The sequence below is a fragment of the Plodia interpunctella genome, chromosome 11, assembly GCF_027563975.2.
Source record: "Plodia interpunctella isolate USDA-ARS_2022_Savannah chromosome 11, ilPloInte3.2, whole genome shotgun sequence".
Lineage (NCBI taxonomy): Eukaryota > Metazoa > Arthropoda > Insecta > Lepidoptera > Pyralidae > Plodia > Plodia interpunctella.
The window spans coordinates 1,599,268-1,615,976 of record NC_071304.1 but is presented as its reverse complement, the minus strand read 5'-3'; the positions used below and the strand labels follow the sequence as shown (position 1 = coordinate 1,615,976).

At 36.9% G+C, this 16,709-nt stretch overlaps 2 protein-coding genes across 5 annotated transcripts in view; one reads left to right on the top strand and one right to left on the bottom strand.

The window, feature by feature from the left end:
- LOC128673516 (uncharacterized protein) overlaps positions 1-16,709 on the bottom strand; it is a 47,754-nt gene that overhangs the window by 9,912 nt on the left and 21,133 nt on the right. Inside the window, exons 14-24 of one of the 4 annotated variants that reach the window (XR_008405091.1) lie at positions 16,352-16,473; positions 15,952-16,105; positions 14,885-15,041; positions 14,184-14,330; positions 12,976-13,107; positions 12,025-12,184; positions 11,463-11,601; positions 10,342-10,433; positions 9,710-9,818; positions 8,863-8,978; positions 7,740-7,816 (exon numbers count right to left, since the gene is read on the bottom strand). Coding sequence is in view for 3 of the 4 variants with exons in the window: in XM_053751411.1 (XP_053607386.1) it covers positions 8,864-8,978; positions 9,710-9,818; positions 10,342-10,433; positions 11,463-11,601; positions 12,025-12,184; positions 12,976-13,107; positions 14,184-14,330; positions 14,885-15,041; positions 15,952-16,105; positions 16,352-16,473 (1,327 nt within the window). In the remaining variant the exon portion in view is untranslated. Of the gene's footprint in view, positions 1-6,920; positions 7,817-8,862; positions 8,979-9,709; positions 9,819-10,341; positions 10,434-11,462; positions 11,602-12,024; positions 12,185-12,975; positions 13,124-14,183; positions 14,331-14,884; positions 15,042-15,951; positions 16,106-16,351; positions 16,474-16,709 lie in introns of those variants that run through there. The other 3 variants (XM_053751412.2, XM_053751411.1, XM_053751413.1) reach the window with 3 other exon arrangements.
- Positions 1,667-6,896, top strand: LOC128673519 (uncharacterized). The gene has a single exon (XM_053751422.2). The coding sequence runs from the start codon at positions 1,883-1,885 to the stop codon at positions 3,077-3,079; it is 1,197 nt and encodes a 398-aa protein (XP_053607397.1). The 5' UTR covers positions 1,667-1,882; the 3' UTR covers positions 3,080-6,896.

The following is a 16,709-nucleotide window of genomic DNA, read 5'->3' as shown; positions in this document are numbered from 1 at the left end:
CACATTGCAATAAAAATATTTGCGATAAAAAGCGGTGCTATAAATATTCTTATCCATAGCGATGAGAGTCTTTTTAATTTCATACATTTATTCAATACTTTATTCATCTCATAAGTTAACGGCAAAAATTGTCAAAATCCCAACATTTCTTCAAAGAAGCCACAACTGCCTTTCTCTTACTCAGAGTATTGAAAAAAATCACATTATGTCAACAAAGACTCCTTAAAAACATATTCTTTTTCGGCGGTCGATCGAAAATATTTTATTACACAAATATAACCCAAGCATCGTGTTCAATCTATAGCTTATTGTCAAAACAATAAACGCTCTACTTAATAGGGTTACCATGAGCTTATATTGCAATCATTTTAGGTAGGTTGATGTGTTGTGGACTGTACAGTTACGTGCGAGGATGGGTGCTCCATCCTCGCACGTAACTGTACAGGCCACAACACATACGTAACCTTGCCGCGCTACAATATTAATGTATTTCTCACAAAACCTGAAAGAAGATTTTATGGTAACCCTTTCAATAATAATCTCAACATTACAATTAATAGACTCCGTTAATAGCAACACAAACTTAGCATACCATAGTCACTTTGAAATTACGATGTCATGTTAATTGAGCTCTCACTTCTAATACTTAAAGTTCAATTTGGATTGACAGACGTTGAAACTTCATAGTGATATCTTTAAGGCTTAGCGTGCACTGTACATTTTATATACAACGTATGTATTTTGTGATAACATATTTCGAAATTAAAATTAGTTAAATAAAATTTTTAAGTAATAAAACTTTATGTGAAACACTCACACACAAAAACACAACAAACTTTTAAATCAATAGTGATTTTTTTTTTTATTTGGAAGCTAATATACTCCTCATTATTATCGTATTCCTCATGACTGAGGGTCGTAGTGTGAGGTTAGACTAAGTACCTATTTAATCTTCTATTATGTTAATCTTTGTACCACCTATATAATTGTGTTATTCCTTCAAATATAGTAGTATTATTCGAGCATTCACTCGTTTCATTTACCTGACTACGTCACACCCTTATATGGCGACCCTGCCTATGGAATCTTCCACCGCGCCGCGAATTTGAGACGTTACTCGTGTAATCGTTAATAAGGACAATGGAAAAGTACCAGTTCTATCTTTGTTTCGGACTAAACGCTAGTGTACACGTGAATAAAAAATTTCACAAAAATAATGGGCTCCCCACAGTCTAAAGAAGAAACCCTGGTCATCCAGAATGCTGCGGCTGGCGATAATAAAGCAACTACAGAACAAATTCGCTTTCATATGAGCACCACAAATATTATCCTGTGTGTTATCCTGTTAATTATACTGTGTGGCGTGCTGTTCTTCATATATCGACTATATAGAAAATGCCATAGAAAATGGATTGTTAAGGAGATAAATCGGGCGACTATAAGAAGATCACTTTTCCGGCGACAGTTGGAAGACCTTAACCCACCCCAAAAAATCTATTCAAAAGAAATGGTGTAAAAAATAAATAAAAATAAAAGTGCATAAATATATTTCAAAAGTGAAAATTTATTATATAAAAATAAATATTAAAAAAAAAAAAAAAAAGTGAAAATAATAAAATACAATAATCTACTTAAAAAAAAAAAAAAGTATCTTAAATATATAATCAAATATCCTAATAATAATTTTATGTACGAGAATGCAGCGACTTTCCATATACGGACGGACGGATGATGCACTGTGACTGAACTTTGGACTTGATAGTGTTAATTGTAATCGCGATTATATTTTAAAGTCTATTTTTATTTATTTTTTAATGTGTTATGTTCTTTATGTGCACAGGTACAAGAATATTTTACTCTACGTTATGGTGGTAAGTGACTAATGGAAACTATTATATCATTGTATGAGGAATTAAAGAAAATTAGAGTATATTTAATTAAATTAGGAGCCAGTCGAAGAACGGAAAAAGTGTTAGTAAACAAATTAAATGAGATTAATGCAATCTATGAGAAATATGAGACGTGGCTGATAGGTTTTGAAGAAAAACTTAAGAGAAAATATTATAGTTCGGATGATATTATATTAATCAAACATTATTGTAGTCGATTTTTAGAGTTACATGAAAATATTTTAGTGTTGTGTAATAGTGATAAGCCGAAGTCATCGTTCAACATGAATTCTTTTGATTTAAAAACGGCGTTAAATCTTTTACCTATTATGACAAATGAGGAGTCGAATACAAAACAGTTGATTGATAACATTGAATATTATAATACTTTATTGAAAGAAGATACATGTAAACAAAATTTAATTAATTTCGTATTAAAAAGTAGGCTTTCTCCTGAAGCTAAGTTAAAATTAAAATCAAAATATGAATCAGTTAATGAGTTAATTATTGATATGAGAAATGTATTATTGTGTAAGAAAGCTGCAACGGCAATACAAAATAAATTACAAAAAATTAGACAAAATGACTTGTCAATTGCTGACTATGGTAAAGAAATAACGGAACTATTTGTTGATTTAACGATAACGCAAGCTGACGGGAATGATCAATGCTATAAAATATTAAAACCTATTAATGAAAAAATGGCTGTTAAGCAATTTGCTGACGGCTTGCGTAATCGTCGACTTAGTACGATTATTTCTGCCAGGAATTATAGTTCACTTAAAGATGCTGTACAGGCAGCCCAAGATGAAGAAGTATCAATTCCTTCAACATCTGGAGAAATCATGGGTATGTACAAGAAACCATACCATAATAAATATTTCAACAATGGTTCAAATTATTATAGAAGCTGGCGTGGAGGACGTTGCCGCTATCCTGTACATAGAGGAAGAGCTCGAGGACAGCAAGCAGCTCATCTAGCTTCTCGAGGACAAGGGTCACGAGGTCAGTACACGCGAGGAAGTAGCGGAGGTCCACAGCAGAGAGGTAAATTTTTTAATTCAACTAGAGGAAATCAAGGGATGCGTAATAATCGTAATATTCATTTAATGCATGATAATGATAATAATAATTTCGAAAAATTTGAAGAGTCAGAACTTTCTTTGAATCAGTTTTTTCGTGAGGAATAGTGAAAAATTTATTTTAGCCAGTGATAGTAATTGTTATATTTCTTTACTTTCATCATCATGTAATAATTATAACAAAAAATATTTTTTAGTAGATTCTGGAGCATCAATATCGGCATGTACGTATAAACATGCTATAGAATGTAACATTCCAATCCATAAGGAGAATGTAACAGTCAACGGTTTAGGTGGAAGTGTACAAGCAATAGGATACTTATTTTTACCATTAACTTTTAATAATGAAACATTCAATCATAAGTTTTTTGTTTTTCAAAATTTACCAATTAAAGGAAGTGGAATTTTAGGCCGTGATTTTTTAAATAGATGCAAAGCTCAATTAGACTTCAGTAAAAATACTTTGACATTATTTATTAATTCGAAAATTACTTTACCTTTAATAAATACATGTAATGATATTTTTGAGATCCCAGCTAGAAGCGAGTCAATACATTTTATACATACGGACATTAATGAAGATTGTGTCATATTATCTCAAGAAATAAAACATGGTATATTTTTAGCAAGTTCCATATGTTCACCAAAAGATGGATTGATTCCTGTTAGAATACTTAATGTTACTGAAAATGATGTTCAACTCACAGAAATAAATCCAAAAATTGATAAAGTTAGTAACTATAATATTTGTGAATTTGAAAAGTCAACGACCGATTCAAATAGAGTGAAAAAACTTTTCTCATTAATGAAATTGCAACATTTAAATATTGAGGAACAAAAAACTATTGAGAACATTTGCGCTAAATATTCAGATATATTTTACCTCCCTGGTGATAAATTAAGTACTACTGATGTATACACACATACTATTTCTGTCAAACCTAATACAAATCCAATCTTTTCAAAACAATATCGTTTGCCATACTCTCAAAAGGACGAAATTAAACGCCAAATTGATAAAATGTTAGAGGAAGGGATAATTGAACCTAGCAAGAGCGATTGGTCTAGTCCAATACTGTTAGTACCTAAAAAATCAGATTCAACAGGAGACAAAAAATGGAGGCTTGTCGTAGATTATAGGAAATTGAATAATCAGATTGAAGACGATAAATTCCCACTACCAGATATTACTGAAATTCTGGACTCGTTGTCAGGTAGCATTTATTTCACACATTTAGACTTGCATCAAGGATACTATAATGTTAATTTAGATGAAAACAGTAGAAAATTTACAGCTTTCCATTCAGGACAGTATCAGATGACACGTATGCCAATGGGACTTAAAACTAGCCCAAGTTCATTTTCCAGAATGATTACATTGGCAATGGCTGGTCTAAATTATGAAAAATGTCTAATTTATTTAGATGACTTAATTGTTTTTGGCCGTAATTTAACAATTCATAATAAAAATTTACAAGATGTTTTTGAAAGATTACGTCAGGTCAATTTAAAATTGAACCCAGTAAAATGCGATTTTCTTAAAAAAGAAATTTTGTATTTAGGTCATGTGATTTCTAATGAAGGTATAATGCCGGATCCTGCAAAAATATCTGCAGTACAAAATTATCCAGTTCCTACAAATTCAGACGAAGTAAAAAGATTTGTAGCTTTCACGAATTACTATAGAAAATTCATACCAAAATTTGCAGAAATCGCATATCCTTTAAATAAATTAACTAGAAAAGGCGTACCATTTGAATGGAATACCGAAAGTCAAAACTCTTTTGAAAAACTAAAAGAACTACTAATAAGCCCACCTGTGTTACAGTATCCCGATTTTTCGGAACAAAATAAATTTATAGTACAAACTGATGCTTCAAATAATGCTATAGGAGCAATTTTATCAAACAAAAATGGACGACCAATAGCTTATGCTAGTAGGAGCTTAAATAAAGGTGAAAAGAATTATCCAGTGATAGAAAAAGAATTGCTAGCAATAGTATGGGCTGTGAAGTATTTTCGTCCATATTTATATGGACGCCCATTTAAAATACTGACAGACCATAAACCACTAGTATACTTGTTCAATATGAGAGATCCTTCGAGTAGGCTCATGAAATTTAGAATCATATTAGAGGAATATAATTTTGAAGTAGAATATGTTAAAGGTTCTGAAAATGCAGCTGCAGATGCATTGTCTAGAATCACATTAAATGATTTAAAAGAAATGCACGAAAGTGTTATTAATGTTATGACAAGAGCGGGCGCAAGAAAATTAAATAAACTAGATTCATCGGTAGATATGGATGCTTTAGACTTGAGGCCTGATCAACCAAAGGTCGTAAGTACCCATATAAGACCGAAAGAATCAGTAGAATTAAAACTTATTGATATTAAGGGACTAAAACAATTTAAAAAAGAGGGAATTATCACAAAAGAAAATAAAATATTATGCTATATTGAAAGTAAAAGAACAATTTATGTGAAATTTCTAGATTCTCAATCACAAATGACGCGAGGCGAATTTGTGAGAGATTTAGATAATTTTTGTAATTTATTAAAGTTAGAAGAAATATACATATTAAAGAGTAAAGATAATGAAATTTTTATAGAAAAATTATTAGATAAAATAAAAAACGATAAGAATAGGTCCGGACCGCGTATATGTATTTTAAGTAATGTAAAAAGAATTGAGAATAAACATGATAGAAAAATAATTTTAAATGATTTTCATCTCTTGCCTAGCAGTGGCCATGCTGGTATGAGAAGAATGTCAAACAACATAAAGAAATATTATTTCTGGCCTGGTATTGATAAAGATGTTAGAGAATTTGTAAAACGTTGCGACAGTTGTCAACGTCAAAAACATTCAATACCAAAGAAAGAACCAATGGAAATTACTAGTACAGCGCATACTGCATTTGAAAAAGTATTCTTAGATCTTGTTGGTCCTTTGGAAAGAGATAATGATAATTATTCTTATATACTAACGTGTCAATGCGAACTGACAAAATATGTAGAAGGTTATCCCTTAATTTCCAAAAAAGCTGATGAAGTAGCAAGATCGTTTGTTAATAATTTTATTCTCAGGTATGGTGTGCCAAAATGTATAGCTACAGATAGAGGGAAGGAGTTTTTATCAGAAATTTTTCAAGAGGTATGTAAATTATTAAATATTAAACAACTCAACTCAACAGCCCACCATCACGAGTCCATAGGAGCTCTGGAAGTCACTCACAAACATTTGAATGCGTTTCTACGTATTCAAACAGAGAATCACCCGGAGATGTGGAGTAAGTGGATTCCTTTTTGGTGTTTCTCTTACAATACAGGAGTTCATACTGAAACAGATTTCACCCCGTACGAGTTGGTGTTTGGTAAGAAATGTTCTCTCCCTAGTAATCTGACAAATGATGTAGAACCTCTTTATAATTATGAGAGCTATCCACATGAATTGAAATACCGTTTGCAACTTTCTCAAAAAGAGGCTAGAAATAATTTGTTAAGAAGTAAGATAAATAGAAAGTATGTGTATGACAAAAATATTAATCCTGTAAGCTATAAGGAAAATGATTTAATTTTAGTAAAAAATAATACACCTAGTAATAAATTAGATAATATATATTTAGGCCCTTATAAAGTTATTAAGGACATACCACCAAACGTAGAGATAATAAATAAGTATGGTAAAATAGACATTGTACATAGAAACCGTACAAAACCTTATTATAAAACGTAAAAAATAGATTATATTTTATCAATTTGACTGTAAAAAAAAAATATATTATATAAATTCATTTTTTTTTTCAATAAGTGCGGTGATGTGAGGTTAGACTAAGTACCTATTTAATCTTCTATTATGTTAATCTTTGTACCACCTATATAATTGTGTTATTCCTTCAAATATAGTAGTATTATTCGAGCATTCACTCGTTTCATTTACCTGACTACGTCACACCCTTATAGTAGTCATTACGTGGAATGAAACGCAAATTACGCAATGTAAATGGAGAACGCTGTATTAATTGAGTTATAGAAGTTTGGAGTTTTATGGGATTATAGTTTAAATATGTAAGTCTCATTAAAAATCTCCTCAAATTGTCTACAGTTTTATTTTTATAGTTATATTTTAGGTGTAAAGCCGTGATTTTAACATTTTCAGCCTTGTTTCTTTCTTTCCTTCTATGCGCATGAATATATTTGCTTCTACTTTTACTGGAAGTTGATAAATTCATTCATTCGTTCATATTCAAGTAAAGAAGGGATACTGTGTAGCCTTCTCTTCGTCATGGTCGCATTCCTCATGGCTGAGGGTCATTACTTGAAATTAAACACACATAACGACTTTCTTGGTACTATTAATGGAGTGGTTGGCCATTGCTTTCTCAACCAGTGTGCAGGTTCCCTCACGATGTTTTCCTTCACCGGAAGCAAGTGGTGGTCGATGAAAACTACTACACATGAGTGAGATTAGTGCACAAACTCATGTGGCATGAGTAGGATTCGAACCTGGGATCTTTCGGTTCGCAGTCAGTCTTTACCATTACACCACCACCGCTTCAAACTGAGTATCCTAGATGGAAATTTAAAAAGCAGCTATAAATGGGTTATTGCACGCTTGTTCAGCTGAATCTAGACATAATTTTATTGACGTACTTCTGCCATGTTTGCCTGCAAATTCATTCTTTCATTCATTCGTTCATTCACTGTCAGTGGTACGAGTACAGTGCACGCTCTCCCTAACAACTATACTATAGCGTAACCCTACCATCACAATGACGTAAGCGTCGCAACGACTACACTTTATCCCTGATGCAGCTTTCCACTTCTATTCTACAGCGACGTCTGAAAACACATTTACATTATGTATGTATAAAACTAACAAGTCTATTCTTCTTCATAGTCGTATTCCTCATGGCTGAGCGTCGTGGTTATTACGTGGAATGAAATATACACAACATCTTTCTTGGCATAATTAATGGAGTGGTTTGCATTATTGCCTTCTCCATTTCACACACAAAGAACCAACCAGTGTGCAGGTTTCCTCACGATGTTTTCCTTCACCGGAAGCAAGTGGTGGACGATGAAAACTACTATACATGAGTCAGATTGGTATACAAACTCATGTGGCACGAGTAGGATTCGCCTTCGATCCACAGGCTTAGGTGTTAACCATTAAACCACCACCGCTTCTATACCAGAGTCTACACCAGAATAGTTTTTATTTGTTACCCTATTGTATCACATAGTTCGATTGACCAAAGCTTCGCCCGCAGCAGCTTATATCTTCAGATAATTAACTATTTCAAATTTCATCAAAATAATTACATCGATTAAGCCGTAAACGCGTGCCAAACTAACAGACAGACTTTTGCTTTTATAATATTGGTACGGATTGTATCGACCTCTATGCTGAGGCGTTCTAAATTCGAACTTAAATTAAGCGAACTTTCAGTTGTGCACTATTTTGACGCGGACAGAGTTAAGACACATTGAGATAACTTCGATAATTTTAGGGGCCAGCAACGCTAGTGTCATGCTGTAGGTGTTACAGACTCCACAGGCTGCGGCGACTACTTCCCATCAGGTGGATCGCACGCCTGTTCGCTCGCTCAGTAGTATATAATTATTTGTTAGACAATTTAAAAAAAAAACAGACTTTCAATACTCATTTCGCACAACTTTTGAACGACTGAATCGATTTTCATTAAACATGACTAAGAACACTCGGGATTAAATTATCTATGACACAAAAAAAACTTCCGTCTGGAAGCTACGATGCCACAGAGAGACATGTTAAACTTATAATACCCCACTTTTTGCGTCGGGGGTTAAAAATCATCAATGATGCCCGCAAACTTAATCTCGTTGGAGTATGTGGAGTATCTCACATCATACGGAGGTCCCCGCCCTGTCGTCCAGCGTGACGTCCTCGGGGCTGGCGAGGTCCGCGCGCAAGCGCACGCCGCGCCCGGTCAGCGTCCAGCGACACGCCGCCCGCGACACGCTGCAGTGTCAACACTCAACGCTATTGGCTAAATTTCACGAGCGTGTTGAACGCGGCCGCGGGCTATCATTAGTGTTTATTAAATTGTACCATACACAGTAATCAATTCCGTTATCCTATTTTATAAATAAGTAAAGTACAGGTACAATGTTAATTTTATAAATGTTTAATAAAAAAATAATGATTCTTTATTCAAAAAAAATGTGCGACACTAATGAAACGCTACACGCCGCGTTCAAACCGTCGTGAAATTCACCCAATTACGGATTTCATGTCATATTACGAATTGGCTAATTGACCGATATCGTAATAAAGTATGGAATGATAGTTTCAATGTAAATAAAAAATGTGCTATTAACCTTTCATACATTATATAAACAGAAATATTAATTTTATATTCTAAAAATAAATTCCAAATGTCTATTCTTAGTGGACAGAAAGTCGAAACACAGGCGGCCATGACAGTATTTTCATCTTTGACATTACATACTCTGTGGTGAAACAAATAGGTTGTCAAAATCCCGCATTTTCATTGGTGGCAAACTTGCTCTATGATCTAGATGCGCGCGCAAAGTATTGTGCGTTCATTGTCACGTAACGTACTGTTCTTATGCGCGAAAATTCTCATCATCAGGAAATTCACATCAGCTTGCCTATTGTATTGTCCGTTTTTTGTTGAATACAATGGAATTAGCAAGGAATAGCAAGGAATGTATAGCAGTAGAGTATACCTGCACATCGGGTCCGGCTGGTCGTCCAGGTCAGCGTCGGCCGAGCCCTCGCTGGCGGCCGAGCTGGAGGAGGACGATGCGCCGCCGCGGTACCGCGACACACACTCTGCTGGCAGAACAAGTTCTTAATGAAAATCATTTTTGCCACAAGTTTCATTGACCTTGGTAGATGCAGAGGTAGACCTTGGTAAAAATGTCTTCATGGGTTTAACCTCACTCGCGTCTATTTTAGCAAATTAAAATCATTTATTCAGAAATTGGACCTTCACAGGCACTTTTTCACGTCAATTTTTACATTAAATAATTATTTCTCACAAGCTACAAACTATTGTAACTGCAAAACAGCAGCGCTTGGATTGACGTGTTCCGGTTTTGAAGGGTGAGAGAGGCGGTGTGATTACAAGTGGGCAACGCACGCGTGACTCTCCTAGTGTTACGGATACGCTGTGGATAATATAAAAAAATATTGTAGCGTGAAAAAAAAAAGTGGTTCACGCAGGGTAGCTTGATGTACTGTTGACTGTACAATATTTTTCTATTTTATCTAAGTCTATGGATTAAACAAATAATTGAATATTTTCAGATTTTATCTAAGTTTATAATTAAATAATTGAACGTAATAGTGTAGTGACCTCTGGTGTCATCAGAGTCGGGCGCATCGTCGAGGGTCTTCAGTATCTCGGCGCAGAGCTCCGAGTCCAGCGGCACGGGGTTGTCAGACTCCCTGCAAACACACGTTTATACGTTGTGACGACCTCGGTGGTGCTGTGGTAAAGCGCTTGCCTCTGAACCGAGGGGTCCCGGGTTCGATCCCCGGTCGGGTCGTGATGGAAAATGACCTACAGCGATAAGGCCGCCTTTTGCATAATGTATCTATATCGTAATGTCAAGCTATGTGTGATTATACATTTTGTACTTAAGTATACTATGTAATTAATTTGTGCAATAAATAATTATTGTATTGTATGTATATGTTATAAAATATAGTATCGTTGAGTTAGTATCCCATAACACAAGTATCGACCTTACTTTGGGGCTAGCTCAATCTGTGTGATTTGTCCTAATATATTTATTTATACAGGGTGATTTCCTATACATTGGCATAATTTGTGGTCTTCCAAATCGAAAGTGGTGGCGGTGTAATGGTTAAGACGCCCGCCTGTGGATCGAAAGGTCCCAGGTTCGAATCCTACTCGTGCCATATGAGTTTGTATACCAATATAACTCATGTATAGTAGTTTTCATCGACCACCACTTGCTTCCGGTGAAGGAAAAACATCGTGAGGAAACCTGCACACTGGTTGATTATTAACTTGTGTGTGAAACGGAGAAGGCAATGGCAAACCACTCCATTAATAACGCCAAGTTATTACGTATGTTTCATTTCATGTAATGACGACGACCCTCAGCCATGAGGAATACGACTATGAAGAAGAACTTAAATATGTTATTAGGTTTTTCAAAACAAGCATTTAAAATGTCGAATCATATTTTTCCATATAGGGGAAGTTACGAACTATCTTTGGGATATTATGATTCAACACAAATGGCGCGAAAACTTGACGCTAGTGACGTATTCTTGCCAGACCAATCAAGATGGCAGCTAGATTAATGTTGGCAACAAGGAAATATCGCTCAGATTAGTAATTTTTTTTTAATTTCGGAATACACCCGTTTTCGGCATCACCTCAATGCCCTTTATGAACTTTTTTAATATCGTTGCGTGCAATAAAGTTGTCTCAAACAAAGGAACCTGTTGTGGAGCACCAGCGCACAGACCGCCTGACTGGGCACGGGCGGCATGAGCGGGGCACGCGGGCTAAACGCGGACACCTCCAGCGCCGGCGCCGGCACCCGCACCGCCGACCCGGAGCCCCACTCGCTCCACGCGCCTGACAACGTTACACCTTATCTTATTATTTACTATAACGTATTTATGTATGAAGCGTAAAACGGCGTCAATGCGCACGCGAAACAATCCTGCCATATAAAAGCGGAAGTTGGCATATCAGTGATATGGATCTTTGATTTTGACGTTTGTTACTTAATCACTCAAAATCTATAGACTATACGTACGCACCATATCTACAAAAATTACCATAAATGGTAGAAAAACCTACCACACCCATACTGTCTATCCGCCAAGCATCTCTTTCCGCTAGACCATAAAGCACACAGCATCTACAAAATCTACCATATTGGTAGAAAAAGCTACCATATCAAAACAATTTCCGTGCCAGTCGTCCCTCTCAGCCAGAACATGAAGCACACCGTTTCTACAAAAACTACCATAATAGTAGAAAAAGCTACCATACCCATAGTATCTCTGCGCCAGTCGTCCCTCTCCGCGAGGACGTCGGGCGGCGCGTCGTCGCGTCCGCAGCGCGCGGCCCACGTCCGCAGCGCGGCGCCGCTAGACAGAGACAGCCTCGCTTCGTTCTCTTCTAACGCTATTAGTACTTCAGCGTCGAACACCTAAGAAAAAGAAACAGTAGGTAGTAGATAGAGATAAAGTATCTTCTATTTCGTCTATACAAAAAAAAAAACGGTGTCGCATGTGTCCAAAAGCTGACCGCTGACCATCAGGACTGTTTGCCTGCTTGGTGGTATAAAAAAATCTGAAATTTATTTTTTTTACATTCCTAATTAATAGAAAAATATGTATCCCCGTCGCGTCTGATGAACGCAATAAACTCAAAAACTATATGACGGATTTTTGATCGATTTTTACCAATAGATAGTGGGATTTCTGAGGCAGGTTTAGGTGTATAATTTATTCTGATTTTACCCGAGCGAAACCAGGACGGGCCGCAAATTTAATCTAAATGTGAGATAGCTCAGTCTAGAAGGTTATCCCATAATGTACAATTATTATTACTGTATCTAGAAGGTCTATCCCTTAAAGCGATTTCTCCTTGCACACTAGCGCCACCACTTTCACGTTTTATTAATTTCCTTTATTTCTTGGCGAAAATTAAAAAAATATTTAAACAGATTAAACCACAGTATAAAGAAGTAGAAACAATTATTATAGATTTCCACTGCATAATGTAGTCACAGTTGACTAAATCGACAAAGGTGGTCACTAAACTCCTTTTAATCTACAGTGTACATTATATTATAGAAAACTAATAAACTTTCTTCTAAAATTCTTTATGTGGCATAATCAGTTAAAATATTTTTTTTATATTCGCTAAGAAATTAATAAAAATGCTGACGGTGACGCTAGTGTGCGAGGAGTAATCGCCTTGTTTTTAACCAATCACCTCGACCAGCGTGTTGGCGGCCAACGCGTGCCAATCACCAACTTCCAGCCCCCTGGCCGTCCACCATTCTTCGTTGCGCGACATGTTGCTGAACACTCGCGACAACTCCACCGCTGACGCTTGGACGGCACGCTGACAAATAGACAAACTAATACTCATTGAAAACTCTACACGTGAGTTTTATAGACAACAAACATCTAAACTCTTTCATCTTCGCATGTTCCCGTTTGTGTTCGGGACTGTGACGCCGCGAAGCCGTCATCGTAAAAATAACTTTAGAATTTTGAGAATTCAGCTGTAATTTTACGACCGACCGCCTGCCTGACGTCAACCCTCCTTGGGAATACTGTTGTTGGCTATGAGCTGCCTAGGCTTCGCGTCCCTTAGTCGCCTCGTACGACATCCACGGGAGGATATTCTTTCATAGTCGTATTTTCCTCATGGCTGAGAGTCGTAGTTATTACGTGGAATGAAACACACACAACAACTTTCTTGGCATTCTTAATGGAGTGGTTTGCCATTGCCTTCTCCATTTCACACGCAAGTTAATAAGAATCAACCAGTGTGCAGGTTTCCTCACGATGTTTTCCTTCACCGGAAGCAAGTGGTGGTCGATGAAAACTACTATACATGAGTCAGATTGGTATACAAACTCGTGTGGCACGAGTAGGATTCGAACCTGGGACCTTTCGATCTACAGACGGGCGTCTTAACTATTACACCACCACCGGTTCACGGGAGGATATAGTGTGGATTATATCCTGTTCAAGGAACCACACGCTACTAATTCGCATTTTGGTCGTCAAAATTAGTAAAATTAGACTAAGTTAGCAACATTTTGATAATGGCAGAAGCAGAATTATAGATATATTTTTTCGTGATTTATCACTGCAGTTAAAGTACATTACATATATTTATCGTAATACATGAATATATTATTTTACATAAACTTCTATTTTTTTACAGAAAAATGTAGTGAGATATACCTTTCAAAAGTCAGGTACATTGTACCAGAAAGGGATGTACCCTTTTTTTAGACCCTAGATTGGCCCTGCAGGTATATGATCTTGAACTACCGCGCGTGCTGCGCTCGTTTGTCTCACGATACAAGCTTAGTGCTTAATGCATTTGTTTGTTAAAGTGTATGACTATGAGTGTTGTCAATTAATGCCCAACTGTTAAAAAAACATGTTTTATTAGCCCTTTACCCTCAGATCGTGAGCTGTCATTCGCACCCTCGCCCGCGCGGCGTCGCTGAGACCTAGCGCCAGCTCCTGTCTCCGCGCGGACACCTTCTCCCGCAACGAGGCTGTCAGCTCACCGCACTCCTTCTCTAGTTGTCTGTACGACCCCGTCTACGGTTAAATAAAAAAATTACATTATAATACGAGCAAAACATAAAACTGTTAATATGTTTTATACGTGTCCGACATTTTTTTTAATAAAGAATAATTTTTTCCAAATTGAACATTTATAAAATTGACTTAGTACTATGCTTTTTTATAAAATAGGATAATGAAATTGATTACTGTATATGGTACAATTTAATAAACGATTCGGATTACATCGCTCGTGAAACGAGTTTAATATAATAAAAAATAACATTTTAATTTTCCAGTTAAGGATTTAGATTCAAGCACTATTTTTGTATAAATTCCCTCAACAACCTAAGTCAGGCTATCTACATCTCTGTCTCTTGTTTGTATTCTTTCTGAGGGGAGGCCTGGTGTCCTGTACGACAGGTTCCATTGTATACCTAGTTCTGGCACAAGTTCTCCACAGCAGATCAATTACAATGTTTTAGTTATAACTAAAGTGTAGTTTAGAAACCTATATTGTTGTGGAGAAGTTTATATTTATTTATTTAGTTATGTCATGCTATAGGGTCGAGTTACACCACGAGAATTACCCTAGCGATCTGCACAGAGAAGGGGCCGAAGCAGGCTTCGACGAAGTGGCGGTAGTCGCGCAGCGGCCGCTCGATCGCCTGCTCCAGCTCCCCCACCCACGCCGCTAGCGCCTCCACCTCCCCTCTCGCTGTTACTGCTGCCAACGCTTGCGCTGAACTGTATTCAATATTGTCCTTTTAATGTTGTTTTTCATCCCCCGACGCAAAAAGGGGTGTTATAAGTTTTACCGGTAAGTGTGTCTGTCTGCGTACGTGACACTAGCTCATCAACGGGTGTACACATGTGTGTGTTAGATGAGGGTTTTTTATTTGATAGCTAATTTTTGTGCGGTGCTTCTTAGATATGTTTGATCAAAATCTGCTAAGCTGTTCAAAAGTTGTATCGAAAGTTGTCGGGGGTTTTTTAATTTGTGTAACAAATAAACTTGTATCCTAACTAATATTATAATGGCGAAAATAAGTTTGTCTGTTACCTCTTCACGCTCAGTTTGCTCAAAAAAATTTCTTGAAATTTTGCACACATGTAGTTTGAAGTATGGTGAAGGACATAAGGTACCTTTCAATCCCAGAAAAATAACTTTTCTCATGGGAAATTCACGCGGGCGAAGCCGCGGTCAAAAGTTAGTATTTAATATAATCATTTCTCCACATTTTATTTATTTATTGCATTGCATGATTATGTTAATAGATTCTTTCTTAACTTAACGCGTTCCCATTCGGAGCTGTGACGCTCCAAAGCCATTAAGAATATATTTTGAAGATTCGGCTATGAATTTACACCCGGCCGTCTTCTTGGCATCAATCTTCTTTGGGAATGATTTTGTTGCCTATTACTTTTTAATGTTTGTGTCCCTTAGTCGATTCGTACGCATTCCACAGGAGTACGTGAAATGGTCCTATTCTAAGGCAGGGACCACACGCCTCCATAATGTTTAAACTAAACTAATATTATAAAGTGTAAAGTAAACTAATATTTAAGTGAAAATATTATAAGAACTGTAAAGGTACAACACACTGTGCCGACCTCACATAAGCGAAAAAATGTCTAGAAAAAGTATAGAACTCACTCGATCTGGTAGTAAGTGCGGCAGTGCAGGCCGGGCCCGCGCACGCGCGCGCAGTAGCGCGAGTCGTGCGCGGGCACGCGTGCGCCGCGCGCGAGCACGCCGTGCCACAGCGCGCGCTCCCACGCGCCGCGCGCCGTCCACCACGACGCGCACGCTGGAATGCCCATACCGTCATCTGTCTGTCTGTTCCGCTTTTCGGATAAACCGCCGAATACAGAATTTGCTATGCATGCTATATAATTACTATAATGGCGGGTGAAAGTTTCTATGAAAATTATGTCTGATCCGCTCTCGCAGAGAAATTCACGCGAGCGAAGCCGCGGGCAGCAGGAATAAACCGAAACTAAATCTAGATAAAATAAATCACAATACAAAATTGTATCAAAATCACATAGCTCACCGATTAACATAATGAGAGAGCACAATGGACATATCACTATAGCCACGACGCATGCGCATATAGGCTGCAGTACGCCTAACACTGCTATCCTCCATAACAACACTTCGAATAGAACAAACCATCTGGAACAAAGACCAAGAACTTTATAGACAACGGACGAGTGAAATCTAATCAGTCTTAGGCAGGCAACTCACACACCTGTCCAGCGGCAATCTAGGGTCTAAAGAAGGAAATGCACGTAAATAATTTAATAGAAAAAGAAGGTCGTCCTACATCTCTTTCTTTTAAATACGTGCATCCTGCTGGTCTTATACAAAGTAGCAGACTGGGTCGGACACGTGATGAAGGTCTAAAGCCA

What these genes read in the sequence shown, in the direction of transcription:
- LOC128673519 (XM_053751422.2), top strand. Translation starts at nt 1,883, where the DNA reads ATGGAAACTATTATATCATTGTATGAGGAATTAAAGAAAATTAGAGTA.